This window comes from Scyliorhinus canicula, chromosome 2, assembly GCF_902713615.1.
Source record: "Scyliorhinus canicula chromosome 2, sScyCan1.1, whole genome shotgun sequence".
NCBI lineage: Eukaryota > Metazoa > Chordata > Chondrichthyes > Carcharhiniformes > Scyliorhinidae > Scyliorhinus > Scyliorhinus canicula.
Window position 1 is genome coordinate 281842436 of NC_052147.1, and position 22409 is coordinate 281864844.

The following is a 22409-nucleotide window of genomic DNA, read 5'->3' on the forward strand; positions in this document are numbered from 1 at the left end:
AAACTTGTGGGGCCATGGGGAGAACGGAACTGACTGGATTGCCTTACAGAGAGCAGGCATAGACTCGATGGGCCGAGTGGCTGGCTGAAAATGGGACTGCTCCACTGGCTAGATGGTCAGTGACAAGAAGAGACGGACTTGAGGCAATTGCCAAAAATAATTGGGGGTGGGTGAGGGAGGGGCGCAGTGAGAAATTCTGTTTAATGCAACAAGTAGTGATGGGGGGGGGGGGGGGGGGGGCTGGCTGGAAGGGCGGTGGAAGCAGATTCAATTGGAAGTTTCGGAAAGGAACTTGGATAAATACTTGAGAAGGAAAACTTTGCAGGGCTGTGCGCTAAGATTTCATGTCGGTTTGGCTCTGCTGGTTGTTATGTTCTGTGTTATGGCCGTAGTACAGTTGCGCGCACCATATCTAGTTCTTTGACTAGCAAGATAATTTATTAACCAGATCAACACCTGGAAAGATAACTAACGAACTATAATACAAACAGTAACTACTAAATTAATTCAGTGAATTCTCCTGGAGTTACTTCTCGCGTGACTGTCTTCTACCCCAACTCGCTACCAACTGCCGGATCTCTCCAGTCGCGTGGTGGATCTCTATTGCCACCTGCTGGTCTGAGGTCACATCGATAACTATAGACATTGATGTGCGCATGCATATCACCACACTGGTGACTCGCAGTTCTCAAGTGCTTAATGATTTTCTTTTTAATTGCAGGCATCTACAGTGAAATATGGGAGCCCTCAAGAGTATCCCTCATTGCTCATCATGTCGAATTTCAACGTCTACATCTTGGAAATCACCGGACCCCTTAGGTTTGTCTCCAGGCTTAGATACTCCATAAAATGTTGTTTCAGCTCCAGGTCGTTGCCCAGTTAAACTTGGGATTTGTCGGGTCGTCAGTAATATTTGCAGCACAGAAACAGGCCCAACAGGTATTAATGCTCCACACGAGCTTCCTTCCACCCCTCTTTTTTTTATTTCGCCCTCTCTGTCCTCCCTCGTGTGCTTTTCCAGCTTCTCCCGAAATGTAACTACGTTATTCACCACAACTATTTCCCGTGGTCACAAATTCCATATTCTCACCACGCCCTCAAGGACTTTCTCCTCGACCCTCTCGTTCTGTGGTAACTCGCTGAGTGTTATGGGCCGGGGTTTACAGAACTCCAAAGTATATCACGGAGTTCACCTGACCCACAACTGTTTATAGATTTTGGTTCTGAGGAACATAGAAGGGCCTACTTTTCAGGTGTTATTAAACAGAGGCCTCAAGTCCTTTTAAACAAAACAAAGTTTATTCTACGAATTCAGTTAACATTTTATAAACACACACAGTAAGCATTTTTATGAACGACAAACACAAATCCCCACACAGCTACAGTTCTCTATATATAATCCTTAATAACTTCCCTTTGAACGATTTCAATTTGATAACAACATCCACTAAACCAGGAAACCCCTTTTAACAAAACAGTAGGTTTTAATTCATTCCAGAAAACAGTTATAACAAGTGATCTCAACACCTTTTAACATAGAGAGAGAGGAGAAGCCTTCTTTTTCTGAATCCAGCTTCCAACATGTAAACCGAAAGTAAAACGCGGAGCCACAGCCCAGCTCCACCCACACAATGCCACAACTGAAGCCATTTGATAAACGCACATTTCTTAAAGGGACACTTCCATGATACTGAGGCAGTGGGCAGTGTGTGTTTGGCATCTCTTTTGAATGGGCATCGTCTGATGATTTGCCACCTCTCACAGCGCAGAGCCAGCAGAGCAGGGGATCCTTGATCAATCCCTCGGCTGGCTGACTTGGCCTGAAAAAGAAAAGCTATTCCCATCAGCTGACGACACGAGGAGAGGCCGACATGGTTTTGGGCAAGAGGTACAGAGCGCAAGAGGAGGAATTCCTGCACGTAGCAAGTGCCAATGACCCGGAAAACTCTACCTGTAGGGATGGTGGGAATGGAGAAGGAGAATGAGGGCACGAGGAAAATGAACTTGCGGGGTGATGGGGATCGAATAGTGGGGTGGGACTGATTGGCTTGCACCACAGAGAGCACCATGACCTTGATGGGCTGAATGACCACCTGTGGGGTCATGACCCTATAAAGCTACTTTGAAAGATGAGGGTTAATGTGGTAACTGGAGACCACAAAGAAGGTAGTCAGATGAGTTGTTTAAAAGAAGGACCCTCTTTATTATATATTATCAATAGCAGTGATAACAATGAAAACAGGAGCAACAGTAAGGCACATCTTGCTTGGAGAACACTCTTTCAATCTGAAAAAGCTCGCACATGCTCAGAACTCTCAACAGACGCCAGTAAAACAATTACGTAGGAGAAAGGCTTATAAGAACACTCTGTACTCAAAGTGACGGTCTGCAACACTTCTCCCCCTTAAATTTCAATCTGCCATCAGGCTAAAAATACAACAAAAGTGATGTCTTAACTATGCTAAAGTCCTGTCCGTGTGAAGTTTGCACGTTCTCCCCGTGTCTGCGTGGGTTCCACCCCCACAACCCAAAGATGTGCAGGTTAGGTGGATTGGCCAGGCTAAATTGCCCCTGAATTGGAAAAAATAATTGGGTACTCTAAATTTATTTTAAAAACTATGCTAAAGTCTGTCAGGTGCGTTGCCATTGCTTTGCGACCTTTGCAATCCCATTGGTGAATCTTGTCGCGGTTGAATTGGAATTGTAGGTGAAGAGGGAGATTGGGAATTTGAACATGTGGGTTTCACCCCCACAACCCAAAGGTGTGCAGGGTAGGTGGATTGGCCACACTACGCCCTTTAATTGGAAAAAAAATTGGGTACTCTAAATGTTTTTTAAAAACAACTTGTCGGTCTGTTCACTAATTACGGATGTAGAGGCTCTTTGTTCACCTGCATAGAATTTGTACAGTGCATAAGAGGGCCACTCGACCCATCGAGTCTGTACCAATCCTTCCGAAAAGCTCCCTATCCCTGTAAACCTACTCCCCTGCCCTATCCTTGCAACCCCTCTGCATCCTTGGACACTAAGAGACATTTTTATCATGACCAACCCGCCCAACCTGCACATCTTTGGACTGTGGGAAGAAACCGGAGCACCCGGAGAAAACACATGCAGATTCAGAGAGAACGAACAAACTCCACACAGACAGTGACCCAAGGCCAGAATTGAACCTGGGACCCTGGAGCTGTGAAGAAGCAGTGCTATACACCGTACCACCCCCAGGAGCATCTTGAATTGCTTCCCATCCATCACTACTGTAGTCTAAATAGCCACAAAGTCAACATCCCTGTTGCTCCTGCTTTCATAGTTATTACTGTTATTGTTATTATTTCTACAAAGAAGTTCCTTCAAGAAACAGCTGCTCCCTATCCATCCTGCCCATGTCCCTCATAATCTTGTCCACGCAGGAGTCAGCTGTGCTTTATGTAATGTGTCACATGTAGCTTTCATTTTTCTCCTTCCTCCTGACTTCCAAACAATGTCTTTTTTATTAATTCCTGGGATGTGGATATCGATGGCTAGTTTGACATTTGTTGCCCATTGCCCGTCCTCCCTAATTGCCCTGGAAAAGGTGGTGGTTAGCCGCCGCCTCGAATCATATGGCGTAGGTGCACCCGTGGTGCTGGTAGGGAGAGGGTTCTGGGATTTTGACCCAGCGACAGTGAGGGAACGGCGATATAGAACATAGAACATTACAGCGCAGTACAGGCCCTTCGGCCCACGATGTTGCACCGTCCTGTGAAACCCTTCTAAAGTCCCTCTACACTATTCCCTTATCATCCATATGTCTATCCAATGACCATTTGAATGCGTTTAGTGTTGGCGAGTCCACTACTGTTGCAGGCAGGGCATTCCACGCCCTTACTACTCTCTGAGTAAAGAACCTACCTCTGACATCTGTCCTATATCTATCTCCCCTCAATTTAAAGCTATGTCCCCTCGTGCTGGACATCACCATCCGAGGAAAAAGGCTCTCGATGTCCACCCTATCTAATCCTCTGATCATCTTGTATGCCTCAATTAAGTCACCTCTTAGAAGAAGTCTCTCTAACGAAAACAGCCTCAAGTCCTTCAGCCTTTCCTCGTATGATCTTCCCTCCATACCAGGCAACATTCTTGTAAATCTCCTCTGTACCCTTTCCAATACTTCCACATCCTTCCTATAATGTGGCGACCAGAACTGCACGCAATACTCCAAATGCGGCCGCACCAGAGTTTTGTACAACTGCAACATGACCTCATGGCTCCGAAACTCAATTCCTCTACCAATAAAAGCTAACACATCGTACGCCTTCTTAACAACCCTCTCAACCTGGGTGGCAACTTTCAGGGATCTGTGGACATGGACACCGATATCTCTGTGCTCGTCCACACTACCAAGAATCTTACGCAGGCTGCAGCATTCCAAACCTGACCTGCTTAGCATGAAGCACTGCCTTCGTCCAGTTGAACCCGGCCCGCCGCTTAGCCACCTCCGCACTCCAGTCCTGGTAGATTCTCACTACCGAATTCTCCCACTTGCTGCTCCTCTCTTTCTTGGCCCAGCGCAGCACACACTCCCGGTCGCTGAATCGATGGAACCGCACCAGCACCGCCCTCGGGGTCTCATTTGCCTTGGGCCTCCACGCCATCACTCTGTGCGCTCCCTCAAGCTCCAGGGGCAAATGGAAGGACCCCGCTCCCATCAACGAGCTCAGCATTGTGGTCACATACGCCGGGAGATCCGACCCCTCCAGCCCCTCCGCCAGGCCCAGGATCCTCAAATTCTTTCGCCTCGTGCGAACGTCCAGCTCCTCCAAGCGGTCTTGCCACTTCTTGTAAAGTGCCTCATGCAACTCCACTTCCCCCACAAGGACCACAGCCTCCTCCTCCCTTTCAACGGCCTGCTGCTGCAACTCCCGAATAGACACCTCCTGGGCCGCCTGGGTCCCAAGCAGCTTGTTGGAAGTTGCATTCATGGAGTCCAGCAACTCAGCCTTCAGCTCCGCAAAACAACGCAGGAGAGAGGCTTGCTGCTCCTGCGCCCACTTCCACCAGTCCTCGGGTGTCCCGCCGGCTGCCATTTTGTCCTTCTTCCCCCGCTTTTCTTGGGGAGCTGCTGCAGCTTTTTCCTTCGTCCCACTCCGGGCGAGCACCATGAATTATGGGGAAAGCTCCTCCAGACACCTTCCCCCACCGGGATTCGTTGAATCAGTGTCGTTTGGGGCCCTCAAATCGGCCCAAAGGTCCCTAAATAGCGGGAGCTGCTGAACGTGCGGCTTAGCTCCGCATAGCCGCAACCGGAAGTCGTCATTCTTTTATTCCTGACATACCTATAGAACGCTTTAGGGTTATCCTTGATCCTACCTGCCAAAGACTTCTCATGTCCTCGCTTGGCTCTTCTTAGCTCTCTCTTTAGAGCCTTCCTAGCTAACTTGTAAATATTCCAATCAGGCTGGTGAGTGGCTTGGATGGAAACCTCCAGGTGGTGGGGTTCTCCTGTGTCTACTGACCTTGTCCTGCAAGATGTCCGGCTCTTTATTCTCTTCCCTTTTCTCTGTTTAGTGGCCAGCCAGCCAACTGGTTAAGGAAGCGGGAGGTGCACCCCATACTGGACCTGGTGCACCTGCAGGTGGGTCTTCGCACCCAGAGCATTGGCATGGAGTTTGACGGCTCGGGAGCATCGTACACGCTGCTGATCCGAAATCCATCCAAGTGCAAGAACTTCATGCAGTTTTTCACAGGTGAGTGGATAGTTGACACAGGGCTAACAGTGTGTGTAGCTTGCTCCCATATTGACCTGTCTGAAGGATGGCAAACGTTCCGCAAGCCACTCCCACAGATAATCTGACAAGTCTTTGTTTCCATATATAGAGCATCAAGCATCCGCTGGACATCCAATTTGTGAAGAGCGGCCACTGTTGTAGGAAATGTGGCGGTCAATTTATTTGCAGCAAGCTCCCTTTGCAGCAGGCAATGTGATAACAGATGGATTATCTGTTTTAGTGATGTCTATTGTTTCGTGTTTCACAGCGGAACTTTGTAACCGCTCTCCATCGCAAATTGCTGCCAACTGCACCAACCCCACCACCTCCCACCCCACCCTGATCCCTGCTGCTAAATAAGAACATAAGAACTAGGAGCAGGAGTCGGCCATCTGGCCCCTCGAGCCTGCTCCGCCATTCAAGGAGATCATGGCTGATCTTTTGTGGACTCGGCTCCACTTTCCAGCCCGAACACCATAACCCTTAATCCCTTGATTCTTCAAAAAACTATCTATCTTTATCTTAAAAACATTCAATGAAGGAGCCTCTACTGCTTCACTGGGCAAGGAATTCCATAGATTCACAATCCTTTGGGTGAAGAAGTTCCTCCTAAACTCAGTCCTAAATCTACTTCCCCTTATTTTGAAGCTATGCCCCCGAGTTCTGCTTTCACCCGCCAGTGGAAACAACCTGCCCGCATCTATCCTATCTTGTCCCTTCATAATTTTGTATGTTTCTATAAGATCCCCCCTCATCCTTCTAAATTCCAACGAGTACAGTCCCAGTCTACTCAACCTCTCCTCGTAATCCAACCCCTTCAGCTCTGGGATTAACCTAGTGAATCTCCTCTGCACACCCTCCAGTGCCAGTACGTCCTTTCTCTAGTAAGGAGACCAAAACTGAACACTATATTCCAGGTGTGGCCTCACTAACACCTTATACAATTGCAGCATAACCTCCCTCATCTTAAACTCCATCCCTCTAGCAATGAAGGACAAAATTCCATTCGCTTTCTTAATCACCTGTTGCACCTGTAAACCAACTTTTTGTGACTCATGCACTAGCACACCCAGGTCTCTCTGCACAGCAGCATGCTTTAATATTTTATCATTTAAATAATAATCCCGTTTGCTGTTATTCCTACCAAAATGGTTAACCTCACATTTGTCAACATTGTATTCCATCTGCCAGACCCTAGCCCATTCACTTAACCTATCCAAATCCCTCTGCAGACATCCAGTATCCTCTGCACTTTTCGCTTTACCACTCTCCTTAGTGTCATCTGCAAACTTGGACACATTGCCCTTGGTCCCCAACTCTAAATCATCTATGTAAATTGTGAACAATTGTGGGCCCAACACGGATCCCTGAGGGACACCACTAGCTACTGATTGCCAACCAGAGAAACACCCATTAATCCCCACTCTTTGCTTTCTATTAATTAACCAATCCTCTATCCATGCTACTATTTTACCCTTAATGCCATGCATCTTTATCTTATGCAGCAACCTTTTGTGTGGCACCTTGTCAAAGGCTTTCTGGAAATCCAGATATACCACATCCATTGGCTCCCCATTATCTACCGCACTGGTAATGTCCTCACAAAATTCCACTAAATTAGTTAGGCATGACCTGCCCTTTATGAACCCATGCTGCGTCTGCCCAATGGGACAATTTCTATCCAGATGCCTCGCTATTTCTTCCTTGATGATAGATTCCAGCATCTTCCCTACTACTGAAGTTAAGCTCGCTGGCCTATAATTGTCCGCTTTCTGCCTACCTCTTTTTTTTAAACAATAGTGTCACGTTTGCTAATTTCCAATCCACCGGGACCACCCCAGACTCTAGTGAATTTTGATAAATTATCACTAGTGCATTTGCAATTTTCCTAGCCATCTCTTTTAGCACCCTGGGGTGCATTCCATCAGGGCCAGGAGACTTGTCTACCTTTAGCCCCATTAGCTTGCCCATCACTACTTCCTTAGTGATAATAATCCTCTCACGGTCCTCACCTGTCATAGCCTCATTTCTATCAGTCACTGGCATGTTATTTGTGTCTTCCACTGTGAAGACCGACCCAAAAAACCTGTTCAGTTCCTCAGCCATTTCCTCATCTCCCATTATTAAAACTCCCTTCTCATCCTCTAAAGGACCAATATTTACCTTAGCCACTTTTTCATTTTATATATTTGTAGAAACTTTTACTATCTGTTTTTATATTCTGAGCAAGTTTACTCTCAGAAGCTATCTTACTCTTCTTTATAGCTTTTTTTAGTAGCTTTTTGTTGCCCCTTAAAGATTTCCCAGTCCTCTAGTCTCCCACCAATCTTTGCCACTTTGTATGCTTTATTCTTCAATTTGATACTCTCCCTTGTTTCCTTAGATATCCACGGTCGATTTTCCCTCTTTCTACCATCCTTCTTTTTTGTTGGTATAAACCTTTGCTGAGCACTGTGAAAAATCGCTTGGAAGGTTCTCCACTGTTCCTCAACTGTTCCACCATAAAGTCTTTGCTCCCAGTCTACCTTGGCTAGTTCTTCTCTCATCCCATTTTAATCTCCTTTGTTTAAGCACAAAACACTAGTATTTGATTTAACCTTCTCACCCTCCATCTGTATTTTAAATTCCACCATATTGTGATCGTTCCTTCCGAGAGGATCCCTAACTATGAGATCATGAATCAATCCTGTCTCATGACACAGGACAAGATCTAGGGCCGCTTGTTCCCTCGTAGGTTCCATTACATACTGTTCTAGGAAACTATCGCGGATACATTCTATAAACTCCTCCTCAAGGCTGCCTTGACCGACCTGGTTAAACCAATCGACATGTAGATTAAAATCCCCCATGATAACTGCTGTACCATTTCTACATGCATCAGTTATTTCTTTGTTTATTGCCTACCCCAGCATAATGTTACTATTTGGTGGCCTATAGACTACTCCTATCAGTGACTTTTTCGCCTTACTATTCCTAATTTCCACCCAAATGGATTCAACCTTATCCTCCATAGCACCGATATCATCCCTTACTATTGCCCGGATGTCATCCTTAAATAACAGAGCTACACCACCTCCCTTACCATCCACTCTGTCTTTCCGAATAGTTTGATACCCTCGGATATTTAACTCCCAGTCGTGACCATCCTTTAACTATGTTTCAGTAATGGCCACTAAATCATAGTCATTCACGATGATTTGTGCCATCAACTCATTTACTTTATTCCGAATACTACGAGCATTCAGGTAATAGCAGTCAGTATCCACACAGCTGAGTCTGCGCAGTTATCCTGACCATATCTACGCCTGTACAAAATGTGTCGCACGCAGAAGACAGTACACAGCAACACGGGCGGTACACGGTAGCACCGAGGTTAGCACTATTGCTTCTCAGTGCCAGAGTCCCAGGTTCGATTCCCGGCTTGGGTCGCTGTCTTTGTGGAGTCTGCACGTTCTCCCCCTGTCTGCGTGGGTTTCCTCTGAGTGCTCCGGTTTCCTCCCACAAGTCCCGAAAGACGTGCTGTTAGGTGAATTGGACATTCTGAATTCTCCCTCTGTGTACCCGAACAGGTGCCGGAATGTGGCGACTAGGGGCTTTTCACAGTAACTTCATTGCAGTGTTAATGTAAGCCTACTTGTGACAATAATAAAGATTATTATCATTATTAAATGCTGCTTCAGTGGTATCTGCTGAACTGGCCTGGCAGTATCTCTACAAAAAATGGCGCAGTGTTAATGCTACATGTTTAATTTAATTAAAGTAAAGTGCAGCACCTCAACCGTGGAAGTTTGCTACTGAGCCCACGCAAGCCTGTCCTTGCTCTCTCTTCTGCCCAAACCATTTTGAAATGGTTACTTTAGGAGGCCAGTTTATATAGACGAGGCTTGTTTTCCCCTCAAGGAGGGAAGAGGAGGAAGGAATTATTGAGGTGTAAGTGAACAGATAGCGTGTTTTCTCTGTGTTTTATAGTTTATAAACTCCTGATGTAGTAGAAGCGAATAGTTTGTAACATACTAAACAAAGTGACTATCGATCTGTTCCTGTGGCACTTTTTGTTCAAGTGCGGATCATATTAATGTTGATCATTAGCCTGGAGAGGTGCAGGTCAACACAATCCCGGGCAAAGCAGCCCACTTGATTGGCACCCCTTAGAACATAGAACAGTACAGCACAGAACAGGCCCTTCGGCCCTCGATGTTGTGCCGAGCAATGATCACCCTACTTAAACCCACGTAACCCGTATACCCCTAACCCAACAATCCCCCCATTAACCTTACACTACGGGCAATTTAGCATGGCCAATCCACCTGACCTTCTGCCAACTTAAACAATCACTCCCATTGACCACTCGCGTGCAGTGGCAGCAGTGTACGCCATCTACAAGATTCACTGCAGCAACTTGCCAAGTCTCCTTAGCACCTTCCAAACCTACAACCTTTACCATCTCAAAGGACAACGGCAGCAGGCACATGGGAACGTCCAACCTGTCCCCACCCCAAATCAAACACCATCTTCAGCTCATTCCGGACATACTGAAGCCAGCGCACCAACCTCACTGCTGCTCCAGCATGGGGCTTGTGATAAAAGCCAGGAAACCTCTGGTCTGCCTATCTCACCGTCAAACGCACAGCCATTTCGTCAATCTTGACAGGCCACCATTTATTGTCCGCGTTTAATCGTCCTCGAGATGTGGTAATGAGCTGGGAACTTGAACCGCTGCAATCAGTGTGGCATGAATTGCTGTTGTGAAGGGAGTTCCAGGATTTTGACTGAAATTTCCAAGTCAGAATAGTGTGTGGCTTGGATGACACCTTGCAGGCGGTGGAAGGGCTGCCAATCAAGCGGGGCTGCTTTGTCCTGCATGGTGTTGAGCTTCTAGAGTGTTGTTGGAACTGCACTCATCCATGCTATTGGAGGGTATTCCATTACACTCCTGACTTGTGTCTTGTAGATGGTGGACAGGCTTTGGGGAACGGTGGAGAATACAGAATGGGTCCTGCTGATCTGAGTGTGCGAGGGAGCCTGATCCCCGGTGTATTTGCCCTTTGATCAGTGACTCAGGCCTTTGATTAGTGACTCAGCCTGTTGTGAACTCAGTGCAGACATGTCTGAACAGCAAGAGGCTGGGCTCAGTTGCCGATAACTGCAAGCTGGCCAAGGACACAAGATAAAACCTGTTGCGGCAGCAGCAGAAGATTATCTTGTGTTTGGGTAGATGTGGCCTGAAAGCAGCTCATTCACTATTCCGACTGTCAGGCCCACAGCCAGAGTTGTTCCTACGTTCACCAGTATGTTCTCAAAACAGTCCCGGAGGGTTCACTCTGGCACAAACATGCCTGCAGGCAGAGGCTGGGCTCTGAGACGGGTGACAGCTCAAGGTGATAATCAACAGCTGTAAACCTTCGCAGCCCCAATCTGCAAGAGCTCTTCAGAATTGGCTTGGCTGGTTTATCTGTCGTGGGTTTGAAGCCACGATCCAGGGTGGCATTCCTGGTGCCAATCGTGTGGAGTGCTGCTCTGCCCGGGGTGCCATTTTTCAAATGATCTGCATTTTCTGTTTTTATTTCCTCCATTGCTGCTTTGTGGGAATTTACTCATCAGCAGGGTAGTTAACACTGTTGCTTCAAAGTGCCAGAGACCCAGGTTCGATTCCCGGCTTGGGTCACTGTCTGTGCGGAATCTGCACGTTCTCCCCGTGTCTGCGTGGGTTTCCTCCGGGCGCTCCGGTTTCCTCCCACAAGTCCCAAAAGGCGTGCTGTTAGGTGAATTGGACGTTCTGTATTCTCCCTCTGTGTACCCGAACAGGCGCCGGAATGTGGCGACGAGGGGCTTTTCACAGTAACTTCATTGCAGTGTTAATGTAAGCCTACTTGTGACAATACAGATTATCAACAATTTGCTGCCATTTTCCTTCATCACAACAGTGCTGATTCCAGTACACCACTGGATGTAAAGCACTTTAGGCCATCTTGAATCTTGAAGGTGCTGTGGAAACGTCTCATCCATTTTCTCCTCCTCCTCCACTTGGGGGGGTGGTGGTGGTGGTGGGGGGGGGGATCACTGAGCGGCACTTATTTAAATTATTCTTTGCACCAATCCCCACCACTTTCGAATCATTGCGGCACAGGAGTAGGTCACTCAGTCAAGAATCATAGAATTTGCAGTGCAGAAGGAGGCTATTCGGCCCATCGAGTCTGCACCGGCTCTTGGAAAGAGCACCCATAGCTCCACCCTATCCCTGTAACCCCTCCTAACCTTTTTTGGACACTGAGGGCAATTTATCATGGCCAATCCACCTAACCTGTACATCTTTGGACTGTGGGAGGAAACCGGAGCACCCGGGGGAAACCCACGCACACACGGGGAGGATGTGCAGACTCCGCACAGACAGTGACCCAAGCCGGGAATCGAACCTGGGACCCTGGAACTGTGAAGCAACCGTGCTACCCACTGTGCTACCGTGCAGCCTATTGCATCCTCTCTCTCTCTCTCTCTCTCTCTCCCCCCCCCCCTCCCAAATTTCAACAGAACTGAGAATCACTTTCTTATCCAATCATTCTCGCGATCAGGCTGGGGCCAGTTGGCATGGGTTCTCTCTTTTTTAAAAAATCTCTGGAATTAGCTGATCTCTAACCAAGCCCACGCCAACAGGCCCCAACATCTCTTGGATCAGACAGGGATCTCGCAGTCTGAAAGCTCGCTGGCACGGCGATGAGGTTCACGCACTCACGACTGGGGTACTGGAGCATTGGGGAATGTGGCTCCCAAGGAGAATTAACACCCCAGGAAAGGCCAGGTGGTGAAGGATCAACTTCCTTCATTATTAATCAAATCGCAGTGAAACACCTTAGGATGTTATTCTGCATTAACCATGCTAATTAAATGTAGATAAGTGTCATTATATGGGTGGAGTATCTGTGTTCAGTGTCAGAAGAAGGCAAGGAATTAACGTCTCACTTTATCACTTCTGCCCAAGGGCAGGGAACATGTTTGCAATGTTAATACATGTTTGTGTGCCCACAGTCAACAGTGCTGTAGCTTCCAGCCTCACAGCTATAGACTGCTGCAACTCTGATCGGGGAACATTTTTAAACAATGAAACCTCTCGTTTTCTTCTCCGATGCCCTCTTCTCCTGGCAGTATTGGCTCTGTGCTGAAGTCCCAGTCCAGAAACGGCCTCAATTATACATTTTAAAAGGGGCAGCACAGTGGTTAGCATTGCTGCCTCACAGCTTCAGCGTCCCAGGTTCGATTCCCGGCTTGGGTCACTGTCTGTGCGGAGTCTGCACGTTCTCCCTGTGTCTGCGTGGGTTTCCTCCGGGTGCTCCGGTTTCCTCCCACAGTCCAAAGTCGTGCAGGTTAGGTGGATTGGCCATGATAAATTGCCCTTAGTGACCCAAAAAAAAGGTTAGGAGGGGTTATTGGGTTACGGGGATAGGGTGGAAGTGAGGGCTTATGTGGGTCGGTTCAGACTCAATGGGCCGATTGGCCTCCTTCTGCACTGTATGTTCTATGTTCTGGGTCACTGTCCGTGGGGAGTTTGCACATTCTCCTGTGTTTGCGTGGGTGTCGCCCCCACAATCCAAAGATGTGCAGGGTAGGTGGATTGGCCACGCTAAATTGCCCCTTAATTGGAAAAAATTAATTGGGTAATTAATAAAAAATTCTCACCACTGATTTTGAGTCTTCCCATGGCCTCGCCCCTTCCTATCTCTGTTAACCTCCTCTGGCTCAATAACCCTCCCAGGTATCTACGCACCTCCAATTCTGGCCCCATGCACCTGTTCAATTTTAAACAAAGAACAAAGAAACGTACAGTACAGGAACAGGCCCTTCGGCCCTCCAAGCCCGCGCCGACCATGCTGCCCGTCTAAACTAAAATCTTCTCACACTTCCTGGGTCCCTATCGCTCTATTCCCATCCTATTCATGTATTTGTCAAAATACCCCTTAAATGTCACTATTGTCCCTGCTTCCACCACCTCCTCCGGCAGCGAGTTCCAGGCACCCACTACCCTCTGTGTAAAAAAAACTTGCCTCGTACATCGTCTCTAAATCTTGCCCCTTGCACCTTAAACCTATGCCCCCTAGTAATTGACCCCTCTACCCTGGGGAAAAGCCTCTGACTATCCACTCTGTCTCTGCCCCTCATAATTTTGTAGACCTCTTATCAGGTCGCCCCTCAATCTCTGTCGTTCCAGTGAGAACAAACCGAGTTTATCCAACCTCTCCTCATAGCTAATGCCCTCCATACCAGGCAACATCCTGGTAAATCTCTTCTGCACCCTCTCTAAAGCCTCCACATCCTTCTGGTAGTGTGGCGACCAGAATTGAACACTATACTCCAAGTGTGGCCTAACTAAGGTTCTAAACAGCTGCAACATGACTTGCCAATTCTTATACTCAATGCCCCGGCCAATGAAGGCAAGCATGCCGTATGCCGCCTTGACGACCTTCTCCACCTGTGTTGCCCCTTTCAGTGACATAATAATCACTTATTGTCACGAGTAGGCTTCAATGAAATTACTGTGAAAAGCCCCGAGTCGCCACATTCCGGCGCCTGTTCGGGGAGGCCGGTACGGGAATTGAACCCGCGCTGCTGGTCTTGTTCTGCATTGCAACACAGCTACTTAGCCCACTGTGCTAGATTGCCAGATTTAATCGCTCCATCATTGACCCTTAGCTCTGGATTCTGAAATTTCATTCCGAAACCACTCAGGCTCTCTACCTGGGGCATTCAGCACCTTGTTCCCTTTGATCAGCAGTTTCTTCCCGTCCCTGTTACTGATAGTGTGCTGTTTGAGGATTAATCTGCCAATGAAGCAGAAATGCTCTACGTGTAAAGAGTCCATGAAACTTGAGCAGGCCAGTCAGAATTTTTAAAAATAAATTTGAAGTGCCCAAATCACTTTTTTTCCCCACCAATTGATCATTGCTCGGCACAACATCGAGGGCCGAAGGGCCTGTTCTGTGCTGTACTGTTCTATAATTCAATTAAGGGGCAATTTAGCATCACCAATTCCACCTACCTGCACATCTCTGGGGGTGAGACCCACGCAGACACGGGGAGAATGTGCAAATTTCACAAGGACAGTGACCCGGGGCTGGGAGCGAACCCGGGTCCTCAGCGCCGTGAGGCAGCAGTGCTAACCACTGCGCCTCCGTGCTGCCCTTCAAAGTCAGAAAGTTGACATTGGCTTCACGGGTGCTCTGTCACTGGATTTAGTCTGGACGGGCCTGGTCACGTCACTGCTGGTTGGTGTGGAGAGCCGGCTTGGTGTGCTCGGTGTTTCATTTCATTTTTTCATTGTTGGGTGCCATCTGTTTCAAATCCCCGTTCTTGGTTTGAGGACCTTCATGGCAAGTGCTGTTCTACCACAGAGACACTGTTTCTGTCCTCACTGGATATCCATCTACATATCGCCTAGCAAGCAACGGCTTTTGCAAGGGATGGTGGAGGTCACTAGGGGATTTTCACAGTAACTTCATTGCAGTGTTAATGTAAGCCTACTTGTGACGATAAAGATTATCATTATTATTTTAATGTGGTGCTCTAGGTCGCCAAAGGTTTTGGCCATGGCAAAGGAGCTGCTTGAGTTTGTGGAATGTATGGGGCAGGTTCGACCCATGGCAGTTTGAGAGGCCGAAAGCGAAGGGGTTTTTGTATTTATCGCACGTGCACTGGGAGAACTCCCGGATTGATTTTTGTCTGGGATAAGGTGCTGTTGGTGGGAGTGATTGGATTAGAGTCTATGGCAAAGGTGATCCCTGACCACGTGCCGCATTGGTTGGACCTGCGGGGGGTGCAGGGGGAGGCTCAGCGGCCACAGTAGAGGTTGGATGTGGGTTTGTTGGTGGATAAGGGGATTTGCGAAAGGGTGAGGGTGGCCCATCGGTATGTTATGTGGAGCTGAATAAGACGGAGAGGTTTCCGCTTCCACGCTGGGGGGGAATATATATTGATTTGGGAACATAGAGGGTGGAGTGGGATGAGAGGTTAATGTTGGTGGAGGATATTCGGAGGGCGGATCCGAGATATTTGGTGGTGCCCGAGGAGGTGCTGCTGAATGAGGGGCAGAGGCTCCAGATGGAGTTTGGGTTGGTGTCCACGGGAAAAGGCGATTGGGGCAATTGCGTAGAGCCAGAGGGGGGTGGTATACGGGTATGGAGAGAAAGCCAGCAGGATGCTTGCGCGCCAGTTGAGGAAACAGGAGGTGGAGACGGAAATTGGGCGGGAGACGGAAATTGGGCGGGTGACGGGCGCTGGGGGCTCGCTGGTATCTGCGCCGGAGGGGATGAACGAGGCTTTTTACTGGAGATTCTGTAATTCGGAGCGTGCAGTGGGCGATGAAGGCAGGAGGCGGTTTTTGGATGGATTGGAGTTCCCATGGGTTGTGGAGGGGAAGTTGCAAGGACTGGGGCCCTGATTGGGCTGAGGGGGGTGATGGACTGTGGGGAGTCGATGCAGTCGGGGAAGGCCCTGGGTCCAGGTGGGTGTTCACCCCCCTCCCCACTCCCATGCTGTCTCAGGCTTTGATATCGCTCATTCTAAAGAAGGTCAAGGACCCGGAACAGCGTGGATCGCACTGTTGTTGGCGAAGGTGCCGGTGACATGGATAGTGGATTATGTGCCGGGGGTGAAATGTGAGGACCAGACTGGGTTCGTGAAGGGGGCGGCAGTTGTTGGCGAATGTGTGGAGTTTGCTTAATGTTACAATTATGCTCTCGGTTGTAGCAATGGACACGGAGGAGGCATTCGATCGGATTGAATGGGTGTAGTTGTTTGAGGTTTTGGGGGGGTTCGGTCAGGGGTTTATGGATTGGGTTTGTCTGCTTAATCAGGGGCCTAGGACAAGTGTTCGGGCGAACAAGGTCAGTCTGGATTATTTTGGGTCACGCCGGGGGTGGGGCAGGGGTGTCCGCTCTCCCCGATGTTCTTTGCCTGGCAACTGAGCCGCTGGCAATGACGCTTAGGGGTTTGAGAGAGTGAAGGGATATTGAGCGTGGGGGAGGGTCAAGCGCCGAGTTTCTTTGTACACGGATGATAATCTCCTGCTGTGTATTTCGGATGCAGTCGAGAGCTTTGACAGGGTCATGGAGATTTTGGGGATGTTTGGCCGGTTTTCGTGGTACAAACTTAATATGGGGAAAAGCGAGGTATTCCCAATAAATGCACGGGGACAGGAGAGGAGCTTCGGTTCGTGGCGGCAAGTTTTTGCTGCCTTGGGATACAGGCGGTATGGAATTGGGCCCAGCTGCACAAGTTGAACTTGGTGCGGTTGGTGGAGGGAATGAGGGCGGACTTTAACAGGTAGGATGTGCTGCCATTGTTGTTGGTGGGTTGGGTCCAGACGGTAAAGATGATGGTGATGGGCAGTGGAGGAGCAGCCGATTTGGGAACGGATGGAGACTGCCTCGTGTAAGGGGACCAGCCTGAGGGCACTGTTGTTGGCACCCCTTCCGTTCTCCGCCTGTCAGGCACTCCATGTGTCCGGTGGTGGTATTGGCACTGAGGGTTTGGAACCAGCGTTGGCAGCATTTTGGATTGGAAGGCTTGTCTGTGTGGGCGGCGATTTGCGATAATTATAGGTTTGCTCCGGAGGGTTGGATACGAAGTTCCGGAGTGGCGGCAGGTGGGGATAGAATATTTTAGGGATTTGTTTGTTGGAGGGAGGTTAGTAGGCCTAGAGGAGCTGTAAAGGGGCTATCAGTTCCCGAAGGGGAAAGGGTTCAGGTTAATGCAGGTCATAAGAAAGGAGCTGCCGTTGTTTCCGATGCTGTCGCCCCCAGTGCTGCAGGATTAGCTTCTGTCTGAGGGGGAAATGGGGGAGGGCAGGGCTGCGGACATGCATGGGGAGTTGATGAAGAGGGAGTGTGCTCCTGTGGAGGTTAGGCGTAAGTGGGAGGAGTTGGGTGGGGTGTTGGGGGCCAGAGTACGGAGTGAAGCTCTTCGGGGGGGGTGAATGTGTCCTCGTCGTGTGCAAGACTAGGCCTTGTCCAATTTAAAGTGGTGCACGGGGCCCACATGAAGGTATCCAGGATGAGTCGGTTCATTCCAAGGGTGGAGGATAGGTCTGGGTGATGTGCGGGAGGGCCGTCTAATCATGTCCCCATATTTTGGGAGTGTCCAAGGTTGAGGGGTTTCGGGAGGGATTTCCAGACATAATTTCAGAGATTTTGGGGTAGACGGTTCCCCGAGTTGGGAGGTGGTGATATTTGGAGTGTCAAAGGATCCGGGAATCCAGGTGGGGAGAGAGGCCGACGTGTTGGTCTTTGCCCCTCTGATCGCCCGGAGATGGATTTTGTTGGGCTGGTGGGACTCTGAGCCGCTGATGGCAGGGGTGTGGGTGGGCGATTTGGCAGAGTTCCTGCATTTGGAAAAGATCAAGTTCACCGTTCAGGGTGCGGAGGAGGGTACACCTCGAGGTGGAAGCTGTTCATTGACTTCTTTAAGGAGTATTGAACTGTCGGGGGGGGGCTTATGCTGGGATGACAGCGGGGTGAGTGGGGAGGTGTTTGTTGGAGGGGTGTACGGAGGGAGGGGTTTAGTTCCTGTTGCCGTAGTCAGTTTGTGTATCTTTTGGCTGTGTATATTGAAAATGCCTTCAATAAAATGTTTTTCAAAACAAATGTGTTGATTATTTTAATATAGAACTACAGCAGCCAATTTGACATAGAAATATCCCAGAAATATGGTATTGACCGGAGGTGATCAGTTTCTGTGGTTAGTTGAGGGATAAATCACAGAATGGTTACGGTGCAGAAAGAGGCCCATCGTGTCTACACTTCCTCTCCAAACCAGCACAATGGCTCAGGGCCATTCACCTGCACATTGTTTCTACTCAAATAATCATCTAACCCCCTCCCCCGAACACCTCGATTGAAGCTGCCTCCAGCACGACTCCAGGCCGCGCATTCCAGACCCAAACCGCTCGCTGTGTGAAAAGGTTTTTTTCTCGCATCACATTTGCTTCTTTTGCAAATCACTTACAATCTGTTGCCCTCTCGTTCTTGATCCTTTTCCGAGCAGGAACAGTTTCTCCCCGTCTACTCTGTCCAGCCCCTCGTGATTTTGGACACCTTTATCAAATCTCTTCTTAGCCGCCTTCTCTCCCAGGAGAACAGTCCCAACCTCTCCAGCGCAACACATAACTGGAGTTTCTCATCCCTGGAACCATCCTTGTAAACCTCTTCCGCACTCTCTCCAATGTGTTCACCTTCTTCCTATCCAGACACAATAAGTCAGCTGAGGTTTTGTGTAAGTTCAGCTCTTATACTCTAAACCCCTATTAATAAAGCCCGGAATAGAGTGTCCAATTCTTTTTTTTTTCCAATTACGGGCCAATTTATCTTGGTCAATTCACCAACACCTTTTTTGGGTTGTGGGGATGAGACCCACACAAACATGGGGAGAATAAGGGCAGCACGGTGGCCTAGTGGTTAGCACAGCTGCCTCACGGTGCTGAGATCCCAGGTTCGATCCCGGCTCTGGTTCACTGTCCGTGTGGAGTTTGCACATTCTCCCCGTGTCTGCGTGGGCTTCACCCCCACAACCCAAAAATGTGCAGAGTAGGTGGATTGGTCACGCTAAATTGCCCCCTTAATTGGAAAAAATAATTGGGTAATCTAAATTTAAAAAAAAAAAGAAAAAAAAACACTGGGAGAATGTGCAAACTCCACATGGACAGTGACCCGGGGCCGGGATCGAACCTGGGGCCTTGGTGCCGTGAGGCAGCAGTGCTAACCACTGCGCCACCGTGCCGCCCTATAAAGCCCAGGATACTCCCTGCTTAATTAACTGCCCTCCCCATCTGTCTGCCACCTTTAATGATCTGTGCACATTCACACCCAGGTCCCTCTGCTCCTGAACTTCTTTTTTAGAATTTCACCCTTATTTTATATTGTGTTTCCATGTTCTTCCAACCAAAATACATCACCTCACACTTTTCTGCATCAAACTTCATCTGCCACCTGTCTGCCCAATCCACCAATTTGTCTATGTGCTTTTGAAGTTCTCCGCAGTCGTCTTCACAGTTTACAATACCAATGTATCATACAAAAATTTTAAGACTGCCCCTTCAAACCGGGATCTAGATCATTAATATATATCAGGAAAATCAACAGTCCCAATATCCCGACCCCTGGCGGATACCACTACAAACCTTCCCACAACCCGAAAATATCCATTGACCATCGCTCTCTCATTCAGTCAATTTTATATCTATGTTGCTACTGTCCCTTTTATTCCATGAGCTATGACTTTTGTCACAAGGCTGTTGTGCTCCCTCTGCAATGGCCCTCCGATGTGCTGCCTCAGTATTTCAGTATTACACTGGTGTCAGGCTGGATTTTGTGATCAAGTCTCTGGAGTGGGACTTGCACCCTTCTGACTCGAGAGGTAAGCAAACTCCTCACTGAGCCACAGCTGCATCCACATTTGACTCTCTCACGGTCATATTTCTAGAGGTGTGTTTGTGTGTAATTCTTGTTATCAGGGAAGGCCAGATACCAGTTTAATTGAGGGGCAAAGGAAATGTAGCACACCCTGAGATTGGCAGCACCATGGGGTTTAATCCCCAGTCAGTGCTGTGAGCGGATTTACTCCTGGGGGAGAAGGATTGTTAGAATTTGGCACTCACACTAATGAGTGGACCGAATAAGCAGGGATTCTTGCTCCTGATTATGACCTAGTGACTCACCTTTTCATTCCAAATCCTGGTTTCTTTCAGACATGGTGCGGGAGCTGACTCCGAGATCAATCAGTAAACTAGAATCCATCTGCTTCACCCGCATGGACCCACACCACAAGCTCTGGTAAAGGCCGAAGAGTTTCTGAAATTTTAGTCTATCTTCTCCTGCGCTGCTGCCTTTTGAAGGGCTGCTGCCTTTTAAAGGGCTGCTGCCTTTTAAAGGGCTGCTGCCTTTTAAAGGGCTGCTGCGCTGCTGCCTTTTAAAGGGCTGCTGCGCTGCTGCCTTTTAAAGGGCTGCTGCGCTGCTGCCTTTTAAAGGGCTGCTGCGCTGCTGCCTTTTAAAGGGCTGCTGCCTTTTAAAGGACTGCGCATGTGCGGAGACCTGGCTGGTACATGTTAAACATTCTTGTTTACAAGGAGAGCTGGGAGTCTTGTTGAAGAGTTCGAACAAGCTCCGAATCTTACACCACAAAAGGAGGCCAATCCACCCATCATGTCTGTCCTGACCCTTTGAAAGAGCTACCCAGTTAGTCTCACTCCCTCGCCCTTATTCCCCCCCAGAGCCCTGCACTTGGTTCCCCCTTTGAGTATTCCCTTTTGAAATTTATCATTGAATAACCATGGGCGGCAAGGTGGGACAGTGGTTAGCACTGCTGCCTCACGGCGCCGAGGACCCGGGTTCGATCCCGGCCCCTGCCCAAGTGGAGATGGTGCATTCTCCCCATGAGTATCGCATCCAAACAACCCAAAGCTGTGCAGGGTAGGTGGATTGGCCACACTAAATAGCCCCTTAATTGGAGAAAAAAATAATTGGGTACTCTAAATTCATATTGGGGGGAAAAAAGCATCTTTTGGGGCGGTCCGGTGGCATAATGGTTAGCACTGCTGCCTCACAGCGCTGAGAGCCCAGGTTCAGTCCTGGCCCTGGGTCACTGTCCGTGTGGGGTTTGCACATTCTCCCCGTGTCTGCGTGGGCCTCATCCCCACAAGCCAAAGATGTGCCGGTTAGGTGGATTGGGCCACGCTTAATTGCCCCTTACTTGGACAGAAAATAGAATTGGGCACTCTTAAATTTAAAAAAAAAAAGGAAAGACATCTTTTTCTCGGATAAAGGTCTGCCTGTACCTTTACAGGAGCCGGTCAACGATTCTTCAACCCCAAAATAATAGAAAGAAATAGAGAAAATTTGCAACCACTTTAGTTCTAAGAAGATACTTTACATCTAACGCAACCAAACGTTAAAAATAAGCACAATATAGAGCGATCATCATTCCACACAGAGAAGACCGGTAAATATTCATACAGTTGTTTCAGGTCGAAATCGCTGCAATTGGCATATCCCTCGTACCGACAATGACCAGGTACAAAGATACTACCGAGGGCAGGGGATCTCAGGATAACCGGGTACCAAGATGTAGCCCTGAACACCTGGCCCCATGGTTCACACCCTCCTCCACAAGACAAATAATAAAACAAAAAAGCTGAGCCAGGTTTGTGTAAATGCAAGTTGTTGTTCCGCCGTGGTCCTTGTACTCTAACCTGGCTGTTAACTGGCACCTTTCCGTTTTCCAGGCCCCTCATCTGCGAGCATCCGTCTGCCGACTCACCTGAGGACCTGCGTCCCACTTACCTGTATGTGCTGGCATTCCTGCTTCAAGGTAAATTGCGGTAGTTGGAGGGGGGGGGGGGGGGGGGGGGGGTCTGTGGTGCTGGTGTGTGTGTTACTAATAAGCATTTATTAACATTGGTCGCAGTTCCTCGACCACCCTTTCAGGCAGCAAGTTCTAAGCCCCCTCATAATTTTGTAGACCTCTATCAGGTTTATCTGGACTTCAGGACTTCCAGATGCAATGGGTGTGAGCCAAGCTTATAAGAGCATTCTTCATTATAATGTGCAATTTTCACTACAATTGTGTGATCCATTCCCACACATAGAATCCCTACAGTGCAGAAGGAGGCCATTTGGCCCATCG

At 48.6% G+C, this 22409-nt stretch overlaps 1 protein-coding gene across 1 annotated transcript in view; it reads left to right on the forward strand.

Annotated features, from left to right (window-relative positions):
* Window positions 1–22409, forward strand: part of LOC119962333 (serine/threonine kinase 11 interacting protein) — a 124386-nt gene that overhangs the window by 94702 nt on the left and 7275 nt on the right. Inside the window, exons 21-24 of the mRNA XM_038790312.1 lie at window positions 722–819; window positions 5548–5726; window positions 20476–20560; window positions 22009–22094. Coding sequence (XP_038646240.1) covers window positions 722–819; window positions 5548–5726; window positions 20476–20560; window positions 22009–22094 — 448 coding nt within the window. The remainder of the gene's footprint in view (window positions 1–721; window positions 820–5547; window positions 5727–20475; window positions 20561–22008; window positions 22095–22409) is intronic.